Below are 15,909 nucleotides of genomic sequence, written 5' to 3'. Positions count from 1 at the left end.
GGCAAGTTATAAAACCAACCAATTTACTCAGTTTTGAAATGTAAGTAAAAACAGAGGAGCTGTGTGCTATTCATGACCAACATTTTTGTTTGTGTTTACGTCATATGAAAAACTCAAAATACCCATATCCCAATGGATTTAAAGAAAAAATTGAAACCATAGAAAGTAAGTTGACAGTCGGGTCAAGTAGCTACTGGATAGTTCCCTAAAAACACTTTAATGAGTTTTACTTCAGCACTGTCGAAATGGGTGCAATTAGTCCGTAAATATATGATGCTTGGCATGGCAAAACATGGATGGGACAGATATTGAGACTTTCATATTTAGAGAGGAGAGAAACAAACAAACAAGCAGAGACTTAAAGTTGAATCCAGATGTCCTTTTATCACTGAATGGAGAATCGGTTGAGAGAGCATTTCAGACATGAAGCCTGAATTGAAAGCTAAAAGATCAATCAATTTTGTGAAGTAGCATTTAACGTACTACACTTTTCATTCAATTCTAATTACCACCAGGTGAAGGCAATATTATGCAATATTTCTGTACGAAACCCTTGGTGTATTTCTCCCCCTCCAACCCACGCCCAAAGAGGTGCAACTTCACATGGCTAATTAGCCTGATCACCTCTGTCCCTTCTGCTATATGAAAAGTAAAGTAAGACATCTTAATGCTCTCTTACATTTGATCTTTCTATGGTTTTAAGAATTTTGCATATTTTAAATATTCAGGGTGGCATTTAACCCCCCCACTTCCCCACACCCATCACCCTTCACCACCAAGAAAATTGAAAATGGATGAAGTAAACAGGGTGAGAGAGAACTTCAGTTGTTACTGATGTTTGTTCTAATAATGTCCTCATAGATAATACGGAAACCTCAAGTCTGCAATATAAATCCACCGTGACAAAATGATGATATTTCGGTTGCTTTTATTCCCAAGATGCGCTATTGTTCTTGTTTTGTTATTAAATTTATTTCCTATTCCTGTTGGCCTGGTTACATACCGTCACGAGAATCCGACAGTGGCGCATCCTGGTCGACCGAGTGGGGAAGGAAAACCAAAACTTGCAACAACATCAACGACAACGACAGAGTAAATACAGACTTGTGACAAGTTGTGACAACGTCACAGCAAAATCACATCATTGTAGCAAATGCCCAAAAAGATGGCTGAATTAAGAAAGAAAACAGTTTCTCCTTTCTCCCCTCTTTTTGGTCGAGACAACATCCCAGTTTGGAGAGAAAGTCAAGCAATTTTGGGGGATCTAGTTTAAGGAGATTGAAGAAAGACAGGGTTTAAAGGTGACATGCACTACTGTAATTTAAAGGATTAAAGGAGTACTTTTTTCCCAATTTTTTTTTTTTTAAACTGTTTGTTAGCCAAACACTAAAGCTAGAAACAGTAAAAACATGGTAAAGACTAACGCTAACAGCTAATATGGACATAGTCGAAGGTTAAAACTTCCTCTTTGTGTAATTCTATCATTTGAACATCAATTATGTTCGTATTTAATATGGAATACATGGTTTGGTTTTTTTATTGAGATTTTTCAAGCTGAATGCTACTTTAACTGAACAATAAACATAGAGTCTGGCAGGATCAGAACCGATATTTTCAGAAAATCTGGCAAATCTAAAATAATATTCTTTGAGAATCTCCTGGGTATTAATTCTCTAAACTATAGTTTCATTATGAAATTATCTTCTTGTATTTTTTTTCTTTCTGATGTTCAGCAAAGATACACACATTACCATAAAAACATTTTTTCATGCAAAAAAAGGGTGAAAGTGAAGCTTACGAAAACGATATCACTTCAAAAATAATTTCAAAACAAAACACTCAATTGAAAAGTAAGCAAAAGCTGCAGGTGTGACAGGGAATAGTGTCCGGGCGTCTCACGGACACTATTCCACGGGAATTGTGTCCGTAGGACAACTTTCTCGGGGGGAATTGTGTCCGGCGGACATAATTATCTGTCCGGACGGACACTATTAACTAGGAAAAAACGTCCGTGTGTGGTGATTTCATGTCCGCGCGGACAGGATGAGAGAATAGCACGGATAAATGTGTCCTACAAGCTCTTCTGTATGGAAACGTAGTGCAAAAACATCAGGACAGCAAGGCTTCTTGGAGTATGCCTTTTCATCTTAATTGCATTTCTTAATGGCAGGATTTATAGAGGAACTTTAGACCAATTTCGCTACATGATGAACGGCTGAAATATATGGTAATTGATTTCTTGCATGATACTATTTGGACAGACACAAATGAATGGAAATATCAATTTAATTTAAAATTTATTGCAAATTTAATTCTCCTTCATGTTCTCTGCTGCATAAGATAAATACATTTCTAAAAAATGACAAAAGTGCTGCAAGACTTGTGCAACATCCTACGTCTATTGTGACATAGAACAACTGTATCTGTTTCTTTATTTTTAGTACAAGCTGTTTCAAATACTTTGTTTTATAAAAATCATCCAATTTCCCTTCTACTTTTAATACTAATGCTTGACAACCATTGACAATAACAGATAGCCTCACATCTAGTAACTTTTGAAATCTTGGCGATCTCAAGACAAAATGACATTCACATGGGAAAAAAAGGCTACATAAATCAAAGTAAACCATGCTTTGGCGTCCACAGTTGTAGCCTAGCAGTATTTGTTGGTCAGGCAATCAATTAAAGGTAGACTATTGTTAATCCAATTATAGACAGGCTGTGAATGTTAACTATGGTGAAAATACTTGGGAATTCCTTTTCATGTGATATATTTTAAGATTGGGCAATGCCTAGCTGGTTGGAAATGGTACTTGGGAAGCAATATAAAATCATATGGTATAGGAGCAGAGGGTTTGTGTAAGGTGTTTTCGTGTGTTCATGACATGTCAACCATCGAATCATGATATATTGCCTGCACAGTCAGGCAGTGCATTATTCATTAGAAGGTATTTCCAAACCGTCGAATATCTCACCATGATAAACACCAAAAACGTTTGTTGCTACGATGTATTGTTAATGGGCATAAAGGCCTCTAAGCTATATCAATTATTTTCAACAAAAATCAGCTGAAAGTTATGTTGCATTGGCTTCAAATATGCCAGATACTAAAATATGGTCACCTATGGTCAAAATTATTAAACTGTTTTTGTACCACCTGTAGGAAATTTACCTCACTGGGACATTCTGTCCTTTTGCATGTTCTTTTAAAATGTCTGAGAAAAATTTGGAGATTATAAAGACCTCAAGGAAAGTACTTCTTGATGTCACAATACAACTTTGGGGCCTACACAGACTACCTTCAAATGACATGCTGCTGGTCACACTAAGTATCAGGCTTAACATAAATACTGGGAAAGGAGGCTGTGTGAGAACCAGTTCTACTACACTCAGATTGTTTAGTGTTAGTCAAAGTATCTCAATGACTATTGTTCAAATGTTGGAAAAGAAACAAAAATCAATTTGGGCTAATTGGGAAATGCAAGCTGAAGCCAGTAAGATCATATTTGTACACAATTCACACAACTTGGTATCAGTTAACATTTCTCTTGCTTTTGTCTACATATTTGGCCCACCTTTTCCTTTGACATAAAATAAATATTCTTTTGCACTAAAAGTTTGGTCTTGACACAGTCAACAGTATAATCACCTGAATCCTTTACTGGGGAGCATCCAAGGCCAGTCAACACTGAAAATAAAAATACACATATATACACATACATACATATACATACATACACACATATACACACGCATACATATACACACATATATATATACAAAACGTACAAGTGCAGCTGTCTACAATAAATTATCCAGATTACCATTTTGTAAATAAAATAGCAGCAAGATAAATAAAACTATAAAACTATCTATACACATTAATTCTGAATTTTGGTGTTATTGCTTTGTTTCTCAGATTATACCTAGTAGTTTCTCGAAGTAGAGAGTTAAGTTCGGTATGCAAAGAATGTCTGTCATTTCTCTGTATGCAATTTACACTTCTAATGAACTCATTTTTGGCAGCATTGTTTACAGTACTCATAAGAAAGTTAAAATCTATATTAAAAATTCTAGAACAATACTTTAAAAAAAAAAATTCTCTTATTATCTTTAATTAGTAAAAAGTGATACCAAGCAGAAACAGCATATATTAGGTGTGGTAAGATATTGGCAGTAAAAACTCTTTTCCTTACATCAACATGAAAATATGGAACTATATACGATAGAGTTGAGACTATGAAGTACACCCGTTTAAATATTCTGCTTATATGACAAGTGAAACTTAGTTTGTCATCAATACAAACACCTTAGACCTAGATATACTGTATGATGAGTGCGTTCTACTTCCGCAACTTTAATTGAGATTTTAGTTAACTTACATGATACAAGACCTTTTCCACGAAAACGGTTATTCAGTTGCAACAACTACATAATGCATCACAGATAAAAAAACTATATCCCAGTTGTTACTTGCCTTGATATACTTGAATGGCATATGAGGACAGCTGTCAAGTAGCATGTATGCAAAAACCAGACTGTGGTTTCTATGATCCAACATGAGTATCCTTTCATATGAATGGGACATACTGACACACTTGATCTTTAGTAATACAGCAAGAAGTGACAAACAGTATATTCACAATGACAGATGCTGACACAAATGACCACTGTTAGCCTGCTTGTACTCACTCAATGTGATACATAAAACAGTAAATATGAGATTTCTTCCAGCTTCCTCATCTTGAGATATCAAGTTTTAAAGGTTTACAAAATTTGACCACTGTTAATCTCCACAATAACAAAGGCCTCTTTTAGCCATGTGGTATACTTACAGACTAAATATGATATCTGTTCAGCTTCCTTTCTTGAACTTATAATTTTTACAAGGTTTTCACAACTTGAACCCTGTTTACCCTTTGACATCCACCCCAAAAAATACAGGATATAATCAATATGATTCACATACATACCAAATCTTACATTTTCCAAGCTTCCCTTCCAAAGATAGCGTGTTTGAAGCCAGGTGTCATACCGCACACACAAGTATTAACGCATACGTTTATTAAATCAGCAAACAAATTAAGCATTGATATTGAGATGACGCAATATGACAAATCATTTTTTTCTAACCCATACCGTCACGACTCGAGGTTTATGCTTAGAACTAACAATGAATGTATGCTATATCAAGTGAGCTGGCTTCCCTCATCTTGGAAAGATAATTGTTCTGCTTGTTTTAGCCAGTTTTCTGTTAATTAGTACCTATTTGTGTGACCAAAGCAAAGCATAGCAGAACAGAATTTAAAAAATTAGATGGTGAATGTAAAAATTCCATTTACCTGAAGAAAGACAACTAACTGCCATTTACTGTCCTGGATGTGACACATGAGTTTATAGATTACAACTACCAATAGAACAACTTAATTTCCACGTGTGGTAAAATATATGCTTGTTATGTGAGACTTTTGTTAGAATTTTGTCACCTTAGAGTCCTTTGAACTTCACAATCAACAAAAACAATCCCAGGATTTACTTATACCATCATTCTGACTGGAGTTCTCTGGGAACATTGCTCTTGATTCAACCTTACAATGCCATTACTAAATGCATAATAAGATAATAGAAATACTAATTCTATTCAGTATACTAATTGTGTGCACATTTTCCTCCTTGCCAGGGGGAGAAAAACAGACCCTTTGATATATATGGAGGGGAGGAAGTGTGTGTGTGAGGGGGGGGGGGGGTTATGAATTGAATTGAAACCAATCTAGTGTGGTTTGAACAGAGGGAATGTGTGAATTAAATATTGCTTAATATAAGGACACTTATTGCCGGTTCCAAAAAGTGCTATCTGACGGCATTTATGCTTTGTTTTTCTTGTTGCTTGCTGTTTTTAATCTATGTTGCACATATAGACATACTTAAACTTTAAGCGGGATTTTTTTTTCTGGAATTGTCTATCAGTGGGGGTGGGGGGGACAAACAATAATGATATGCATGAAAGAAACCTTTTTATCATAAATTATCAAGTTCTTGTCTTAACCACTGGTTGTATACTCAAACACCTGATCATCTCCAACCTCATCATATTCAGCTTGGATAGCCTCCCTTCCTATCCTGGTGAAATGCTCTGACCCTTGGCACCAACCTATACCTATACATAAAAGTTTAAAATTATTGACTGAATAGAGAAGTTAATAAGTAACCACATTCAAGCTAAAAAAATGCATGTTTACACCACATATCATATTGAAAAGATAATTGTGCATCAGGATCATTACTTTGGTAAGCTTTTGCGCAGTTGACTACAGGCTGCTTCAGCTTCTGTTTCGGTGCAACCGGTGACAAGGTGGTAGAGATGGTCCACAGCATGAGAGACAAGAACGTCATTGAGGTAATTCAGCCTGCAGAAAAGGACGCATGAATAGTAAGCATTGCTTCAAAGTTACAGAAATTAAATAGAAATAAATATTACTGTGAAAACATGATTTCAGCAATCATTACGAATGGGTACTTCAAATTAATGTATGTTGCAGCATTCGGTAATAACAAGGTGAAGCATTCAGACTAGCAATATTGTTTATTGCCACAAATGCAGATCTGATCCTCCATGAGCATGCGAGCATTCAGACTGTAGCAAATTGATCCCCCAATTGTGGGTCTGATCCACCGTGAGCATGTATGGAGTATATTCAGACTAGCATGTTGTTTGCCCTTGTGGGTCTGATCCTCCTTAACCATGCAATAATTTATACTATAGGACGTTGATCACCCAAATTGTAGGGTCTGATCATCCTTGAGCATGCGAGAATGCAAACTATAGCAAGTTGATCGCCCTTGTACGTCTCGTCCTACTTGAGCATGTGAGATTCAGACTAGCAAGTTGATCACCTCATTTGTGGGGTCTGCTTGATCCTCCTTAAGCATGCGATTATTCAGAGTATAGCAACTTGAACCCCCAAGTGTGGGATCTGATCCTCCTTGAGCATGCGAGCATTCAGATATACAGTATGGCAAGTTGATAGCCTATTGAAGTCTGTATGCATTCCTGTGTATTGTATCAAGGCCAAGCTAAGAGTGAGATCTGTGACCTATGTGCAGCACTAAGGTCACGTCTCGACGTAAGTCAGTGTTAGATTCAAATTTTCTGGCAGGACGGTCCAACAGTTCAAGCACTCAATCACAGAAAGTAAAATTCATGACAAGGCAAGGCTTAGGGCGATAAACTTACAAACAATGATATGACCAGAAGGACTGGATCCCATTTTTCAATAAAAAGTTCCTTTAAATGCAGTGCTTAACCATTGAAAGTATACATATCATTACTATATAGCACAACAAAAGTTTGCAACAAGTAGCGAAACATCTAAAAGCGTTTGGCCGAGCGATGATGATAGGTAACAGGTAGAGCACCTTTATCATTAATATTAATCAATATTTGTTTCTGCTTGAATTTTGAGAGTTGCTTAAGCACTACAAAATTTTGCTTGTAACTGCCAATGTATACCACTTAGGTTGGTATCAGTAACTGCATGATAATGGAGTGCATATAATCCCACTTTAATGAAATATTTAACACTTACTGTACTTCAAACTTTTTGAGTTTCTTCAATTGGTCATACAACTGCTTCGTGGAATTTGAAGAAAAAACTCTTGCAAACAGATCTCTGTTGAATCAAAGCAAAGAACACAATCATAGCACACTGGAAACTTACTTAACCATGAATTGTAAAAATAGGCCTGGGGGGGAGTCTTAAAAAACAAATTTCCAGAGGACAAGAAATTCGGGCAAAAGTCCTGAAAAATTCGGGCAGCCTAAGAAGAGAAACTATATATATATATATATATATATATATATATATATATATATATATATATATATATATATATATATATATATATATATATATATATATATATATATATATATATATATATATATATATATATATATATATAGCGGAAGGCCTGTGGTTCGAATCCCGGTGGAGGCTGAAAGTTTTTTCACTGTTCTTGATTTTCCAATTCATTACGATTTTCATTTATATATATTCATTTGCCTTTGTCGTTTATATATATATATATATATATATATATATATATATATATATAAATGTGCAGTAGCTTGCCCAAATCTTTTTCAAATTTTTGCCCGACAATTCATTGATTTTCTTTATTTAGCATCATGATGCCCGAATATTTCCGTGTAGCACCACCGTAAGCACAGCTCACGTGGGCTACCACGCTTTTTGCGCGATCAATTTTTTTTTCTAACTAGTCAACTGTATACCTGGACATCTCCGACATGAGTGTATATAAGAAACATTTTTCTTTTTCATGCTGGGGGGGGGGGGGGAGTGCCTACAAGCCTAGAAGTACAGGTTTATCATACTCTTTGTTACATTTTATACTGTTTTATGAGACAAATTGCAGTCTCACCCGACACAGCGACATTATCCCGCCTACGTGTCGTTGAACAATGTATGTTTTTCTGGAGGTAGCTGAGTACTGTGTTAAAATAATAAATACGGTAACTAAATATGAGCTTAAAAAATATACTGTCCTATTTTTCCTCTTCAAAGTGATGTAACCATTTTTTCTTCTTCTAATTTGCCAAATTTTTGGGGCAGTGTAAATTTCTAAAATGTGAGATTATAAAATAAAGAATGTTTATATGCAACTTGCAAGGCCTCAAATGTGCCGTTTCCGGCAATCTGAGAGGCTTTTTTTGCCAACAATTTTCTTGTACGCTACGCGCCAACCGATGGTGGTGCTCCGCTTAGATAGTGTCACGGGAACTTTCGGGCACAAAACTTTCTGCCCCCCCCAAACTAAAATGGTCCCGTACGCCTATGACCTCGGCCCACAACATTAGGCTTCTGTACTCAATGTGGTACAATTACATATCATATATGCGATCATTCCAAGCTTCTGAAATATTATGTTTAGAAAGGTGCGTTAGTGTAGGGACAGGTTAGAGGGGAGTGAGGTAACTGTTTGGCATTTTTTGACTTCAAATGACCTTTATGACCTCCGACAAAATCAAACAGTTTCTTTTACTCAATGTTATGCACTATCTTACCAAGTACGAGATCTGCCCAAGCTTCCAATATTGATATACCATGTTTACAAGGTTTCACAATTTGACCCGAATGACCTTTCACCTCAAACAATACAATACGCTTCTTGTACTCAACAATGTACTCTTTTGCACAAACTATGGGATCAATCTAAGCTTCGATTTTTACAATGTGGGCGGTACAAAGACACGCACACACACGCCAGCATGAATGAATAGGTTACGATTATTATCAAAGCCAGGAAAGCTGCTCTTCAGAAGTTGAACATTAAATTGCAGAGTTTCAAACTGACATCACATAAAATTATCTTCTCAAAACTAAAACAAATGAAATTTAATTTCTGAAAACAATTGTCAGGAAACTGAAGTTTTCTTCTAATTAACTTATTCCCGTCTTTATTATTGTTGGCAATAATGGTTAATTTGTTAGGCCATTAAGTCGAAACCGATTTATTGTGTGAAGACAGCTACAGCACTTTACTCTCACATAAGCCAGCAAATACTCAGAACTGATTAAGTTGCTGATTATTTTTAAGGAAATTCTGGAGGAATCATGCCAATCCTCCTCCTCCCCCACCCCCCCCAAAAAAAAATACTGCAAAGAAATCTTACTTGTGCAAAATTCTTTAAGTAAAATTGAATTGAATTTCTTCTTCTGAGGAAGGCCTGTGGTACTGTTAATAAGTGTGCACAGTACTTTCTCATTCACAGCCAATTCACTTCATACGGCCCAATTAGCCAAGAGTTTTCGAGCTTCCCTCCTCTTCGGGCATCCTTTCTAGCATTCCGTATGAGAACACTGGAACCAACTTCGAAGCTCTGAAAAAAATAAAATCCAGCAGATATACGTAAACATCATAATACAATGCATATGTTGCCATTCATTTAATTACAACTTCAATGTACAACATAGCATTATATAATTACCTTTTTTGGTGCCTATTATCCAAATTCTTTTTTTGCCGTTCTTGGGCTTTGCCAATATTTTCTTTCACAACACCTTTGATTATGTCCCGCGACTGTGACATGAGTTGAAAAACCCTCTCCCGCTGTGCATCGCTGCAGTCTGTAGTAGGAGCTTCTGGTTGGACAATGTTGTCTTCAATGTCGACTGGTCGCAATGGCTCTCTGGATATATGAAGATAAATTAACATTCAATTATTCACAACACTTTGTTGACTGAAGAATAAATAAATTTTTATATATTTTATTTTCACTATTAAGACCATTGAACCAGAAATTTGAGTCACATCACATACTGAAACCAGCACAAATATAAAACCCTTATATATATTCTGTGCTGTTATACGTCCAACTTGCATACCAGTCAATTATGATAAATATATAGTATATGAAAAACAAAACCAATGTCAGTGGCATTAATTGCATTTATCTTTTAAGTTAATGGGCATGCATTTACAGTTTAATGAATGTTCATATTTTGTACTTGCTGCAGAGTGTACCATATACAGGGTTAATATTTATTTGTTTAGATATTATAACTTAAATTGGGTTATTGATGGTCGTCTATTTAGCGTTTTTTCCCAGGACCTGGGATGTGTCAAATTAGATTTTATCGTACAGAGGACTGGTGTAGCTATGCAAGATTTGTCCAAACTCTCTTATCCCTGATTGCTTTTTCTCTGTATATGGCCTTAGCAAATTTAAATCTCTATTCAGCAATGGCAGGTTTAAATTATTACAAACCTTCCAAACATCACAGCAAAAGGTGAAAGACCTATTGAACCATGTTTGGCTGTATGGTACCCCATGAGAATTGAAGACAGCATTTCATCTCAGTCATGTTGGTTTTCATTGACAACCTTGATGAGTGACCTTTGCAGAGTTTGGTTGAATCTTTCATCAAGCCCATTGGTCTGTGGGTGGTAGCTAGAGGATTCTCTGTGGTCTACCCCTATCATGTCAAACAGGGACTTGTTCAGAGCATTAACAAATTCTCCTCTCTGGTCTGAGATGACAATTTTCATGCACCCAAATCTAAATAAATGGAAACATTTAAATAACTATTGTTAAAGTATTGATTACGAGTAATGTAATGAACTACTGGCATCTGCAGAATGGCTACATGGTTTAATCAGGAAATCATTTCAGCACTGATTTTAATAAAAAAGTAAGTTAAAAGCACTGACCATATCCCACTAACATTTCATTGACATTAACTTAAGAAACAACTTCTATAAATTCCTGTAACCATTTGGCCGCTTTCTGGGTCACAGTTAAAACAGTGCAAATGCAGGTCTGCATAACTAATTCCATGTAAAGTAGAAACAAAAGTAGATGGATATTTACCTGGCCATGGTTTCAAACAGAAAGTTTGCAACAGTTTTTGCTGTTTTGTTTCTGTACAGCAACAGCCTCTGGCCATTTTGAAAAATAGTCACATAGGGTTTATATGATGTACTTATTTCCATTGATGGTCTCTGGAAGGGGTCCAATCATATCCACACCCATCTAAAAAAAGAAGTAAAATGGCATTTAGAACCATACACAATCTAATCATACGAACTGATGTTCAAGTGATTTATATCTGAGTTTTGTAAAATGCTAAACATTCAATTTTTTTAATTTTTTTTTTATTGTAACTCACACTGGAAGACTCTGTTACCATTTTTTTCTTCATTACCAAACCTATTACTTACTGACTTGTCAAACCCAGCTGTTATATGGAAGTCCAATGGGAAATCTCTGAAGTGAGATGCAAGTCACATGCAGTGATCTAGCTGACAACCTAGATGGTAATTGTCACTAGGGACTATAATAGGCCTGGTAACCATTTTCATCACCTTTGAATGTGGGGTGGGGGGGGGGGGAACAGATGTATAAGTACCTGGATGAGTGATTAATAGTTAGTCAGAAAATTGCCTTGGAATCTGTCAGTGAGATGACAGGGTTACAGCTAACTGATGTAGGAAGCATACATTGGTACAACCTATACCTTGGTATCTATAAACATGATATTGTAAGCATTTAGAAATGTTACAAATTAATCTTTGAAGGGAATTTGCAGAATTTTTTTATATTAATGACAGAAATTCACACTGTAGGGTTACAGTATATGGAAGGAAAGACTTCTTGGTTATTAACCAAGTAGCAAATTTTACTTAAATAATAGATGTTGAAATAAGCATATGGGTTCATTGGGGATGAATTTTGGACAAAAGGCTATGGCTCTGTTGGTACTTTAGTTATGAACTGCATATGAATGTACGTACCTAGGACATTTTCTCGGATACTTCTTTATGACAACAATTCAACTACTGAACTCTGTTATGTTCATGTGTCATTCTTGCTTCATATCACAATTCAGTTTTCTTTTCATTTTGAAATTCATATCAGATAATTATGAAGTCCTATGTAAAGGTTTTCCTGTTGCTTTAATTATACGCAGCTAAAAAAAAATACCAAAATGTGTTCTTAGCGAAATTTGTGTTTATGGCTGCAGTACATGAAAATTCCCGACAGTACTGCGAGTCATTAAGTCTACTGAATGTACCACCATCATGATCATCTTTAATATATGCTTAGTAAATTATAACTTTAAGAACAAATGAATGAGCTAGATCTTTCATTCTCTGGACAATCTCCACACATACTCCTTATACTCTTGCACTGGCCAACAAAGGGATGCAAACTTTAAGCATCGGTTGATAACTATGCATATGGTGAATGACTTTGCAGTTACAATCATGCAAACAAATATTGCTTTTAGATGACAAAAAACAAAGTGATTTAGTGATAACTGTGCTGCTTGTGAACACTATTTTCGACCCAGGCCTAGCATTAATAAGCTGAACGCATAAGGTGGTCCATATGTATTCCATTAACATGTAAGGCCTATGAGCTAGGATAGGTATTTGAAAAAAAAACATGTTACACAACTTCCATTGCAGATTCCATCAAAATCAGGTGTACATGTGCCTCCTGCTGAAATGCAGATGAAAATAATACTTAGGTGGTGAAATTGTCACCACTCGTGTCCTACAAGGACTCTTACAGAAATTGAAATGAACCTGATATTTCTATTGATTTAGCCACCTTCTCAGATCCCTTTCTTTCAAATTAGGGTCTTATACCAAAATACTCCTATCATTTGGTCAAATAAGTTCATGATAACATGTGGGATAAAACAAAAGCAAATTGTTGTGCATTTTTATTTGCTCTTTTTTCAATTGTTTCTCTCAACAACCAGCTATCCTCCTGAATAGAAATTTATTCACCCACCCTCAAATTTGTGAAAGAGATTACACTAGGCCTATATTAGTTTTTTAGGTCCATTCTGGTCACTATTCTAGCAATACTACAGTATATCACCAAGCAGTGTCTACATGTGATAATACATTGCAAATTTAATATAAATGATATAAACTTGGTCCATGGAGCTATAATCCCAGGTTTATAGCTCCATGGTTTAACCTGCACTAATTTAATTGCATTATTGTTTTGTGCATATATTAACAACCTTAATCACTGTGGAAGAATGTTTAATGAATATTCATACCATAACCATGTACATGTTTGCATAATTAAAATATCACCAGCAAAGAGGCCCATTAAACTTATTAAAAATTATTAGCCAACACAGCTAACCTTCTGACAATGAAGTGATGGGCTGGTGGCCAACTAATTATCTATAGCATATATTCGACCTGCTGCAGTGTCTGTGCACATCCCGGCACCAATATATTAAAAAAATATGGGAAAACCTCTAAAAAGAAAGAGATAATAAAGTAACACTCATTAATTTAATGGATCCTCCAAATGGACAAGACAGGGACCCCCCCCCCCTCTCCCTTGCTACCTTGTGTTTTAACTAGTAAGGGGACTAATCCCAGGACATATCTTTCAGAAAATCTGGAAAGTCCTATCCTGAAGATTTCTTCTTTTTTTTTAACCTATCCTAGCAATTTCAAACACATAATCATTATTGAAATTAAAAGCTTGTATACTCATGGTAGCATGGGTACACAATACACAGCAGATATGTAACTGACAGCTGATCTGGGAGTTTTAGCAGCTACCAGAGTAACAAAAATTATACCAAGTAGGCTTTATTTCAGAGATTGCCAATCGGAGTGGCTTGAATTTGAATAAAGCAAATTATTTGCAAATAGGGTTAACTCTCGAAGTCCTACTCCTAGCTAGGCTACAGTAGGCTAGCCTATAGTAGCCTAATACTATTCGTGTCTTGCCGACTAATTATGCATCACGATATTCTCTAACACTAATAAAGTTTAGACTTTTCAGTTCTACTCTTAGGTGATTACAAATAATAAAATATACCTATAATCTGCAAGGCCCAAATGGCCAATGCACTTAGTTCAAGTTATATGCATATCTATGGAATCATTTTCTTCAGTGGAAATAATTCCTAAAAGTTTTATACAAATAAACAAATAATACACTTACCGCCAAACCCTTCTTGTAAGCTTTCATTTTGTGGGAAGTTTGGCCAAGGGCCTATCTTCGTTGCCATGTGGGCCGACGTAAACTAGATCGGCATCTCCCGTCAGTCTAAAACCCTTCGATCTTCCCCTTATCGATCTTTCTAGATTTATCGTAGACTTTTCAGGGTACAGTCGTCACGAAAGATATTTTCCAATGCTAATGTAGGCCTACTCGTCATCGGTATCCAGGTCAGGAGAAGTCATCTTGTAATATCAGATCGGGCTAAGTAAGTTAACGGTCTCAACTCTTAATGCAATTACTGTGCGTGCATATATGCAGCTACTAAGAAATTTTGGGCCTGCGACATGTAACGACGTAGACGGCACATTCGGCTTACTTCACTGAGTAAACAGCAGTATACATGTTACAGTAGAATGCAAATACGCATGTCACACCTAGAACGTAGAGCGGGAGATTTCCACATTTCCCGCGTACTGAATAAAATGTATTAACTCTGACCAGGGAGTTTTTCAATAACAACTCCCTGCTCTGACCCCGGATTTGACCTCCATGCTCCGGATGGCGGGGAACTATCGCCGCCGCGTATCGGTTAAAATACATTTACCTTCGACCTACATGGTTGATCTTTCTCCAACGTTTAGAAATTCCGACCTTCCAAACAACTACCCTAATGGTAGTAACGATTGATAAGCAGCAGATCTCAGACAGACATGACTACTTAGTTCGGAAGATAAGTTTAACATTCATTATGCAGCCTTCTGACAGTCGACGATCGAAATAGAGCGGACAGCGTCCCTCTGGAGTGTAGTCTCCATGATAATAACAACATTTTGCCGCCTCTTCCCACAACAGTCGACACTCGAAGTATTATTTATACTTTAACCGAGTTTTGAGGGTGCATGCTGACCGATATATAACATTGTCAACCTGGTCTTCGCTAGTAAATTACCTCCTTTTAAGTAATAAGGGAACGTAGATAGGGCCAGAAATGTTTGTCACTCAACAGAACCACGTTAAAGCTCTTTGAAGAGAACCCGGACACTTTCCACGGTGGCGTAGAAAGCAAGGGAAAGTGTCCCTGAGACACTATTCACGCAAATGAGACACTATTTCCTAGTAATAAGTGTCCTACGGACGCCCGGACACTCATTACTGCCACACAGGCAAGTCTTTCAAACATGTGAGTCTAGTCAAACCAATCCGAAAACAACTGCAATTTGAGGGGTGGGGATAGGTGGGGGGTAGAGGTTGGGTAGAACAGCACTGATCAAACCGAGTTCACCAACAAAAGTAAAGCAAAGCATTGATTTATGACTCACATAAAAGGTGACATGATTTCTACACTTAAAACCAATCACTTTGTGTAATCATTAATGAAGAATATCAAAACAAGCCATAAC

General features: G+C 36.4%; 1 protein-coding gene across 1 annotated transcript; it reads right to left on the bottom strand.

Moving 5' to 3' along the window:
• Positions 1 to 2,253: 2,253 nt before the first annotated feature.
• On the bottom strand, positions 2,254 to 11,386 carry LOC139966419 (uncharacterized). The gene is made up of 5 exons (XM_071969393.1): positions 10,790 to 11,386; positions 10,010 to 10,210; positions 9,695 to 9,901; positions 7,587 to 7,670; positions 2,254 to 6,407 (listed from the first exon to the last, which is right to left on the bottom strand). The coding sequence occupies exons 1-3, from the start codon at positions 10,870 to 10,872 to the stop codon at positions 9,817 to 9,819; spliced, it is 369 nt and encodes a 122-aa protein (XP_071825494.1). The 5' UTR covers positions 10,873 to 11,386; the 3' UTR covers positions 2,254 to 6,407; positions 7,587 to 7,670; positions 9,695 to 9,816.
• Between the last annotated feature and the right edge of the window lie 4,523 nt (positions 11,387 to 15,909).

Source organism: Apostichopus japonicus, chromosome 4, assembly GCF_037975245.1.
Source record: "Apostichopus japonicus isolate 1M-3 chromosome 4, ASM3797524v1, whole genome shotgun sequence".
NCBI lineage: Eukaryota > Metazoa > Echinodermata > Holothuroidea > Aspidochirotida > Stichopodidae > Apostichopus > Apostichopus japonicus.
This window is presented reverse-complemented; position numbering and strand designations above follow the sequence as displayed.

Excerpts from the sequence above, each read along its gene's own strand:
- LOC139966419 (XM_071969393.1), bottom strand. The coding sequence starts at position 10,872 with ATGCTGTCTTCAATTCTCATGGGGTACCATACAGCCAAACATGGTTCA. Across the intron at positions 10,211-10,789 it reads TTTGCTGTGATGTTTGGAAG|AGAGCCATTGCGACCAGTCG; the intron begins GTTTGTAATAAT and ends TCATATATCCAG. Across the intron at positions 9,902-10,009 it reads GATAATAGGCACCAAAAAAG|AGCTTCGAAGTTGGTTCCAG; the intron begins GTAATTATATAA and ends TATTTTTTTCAG.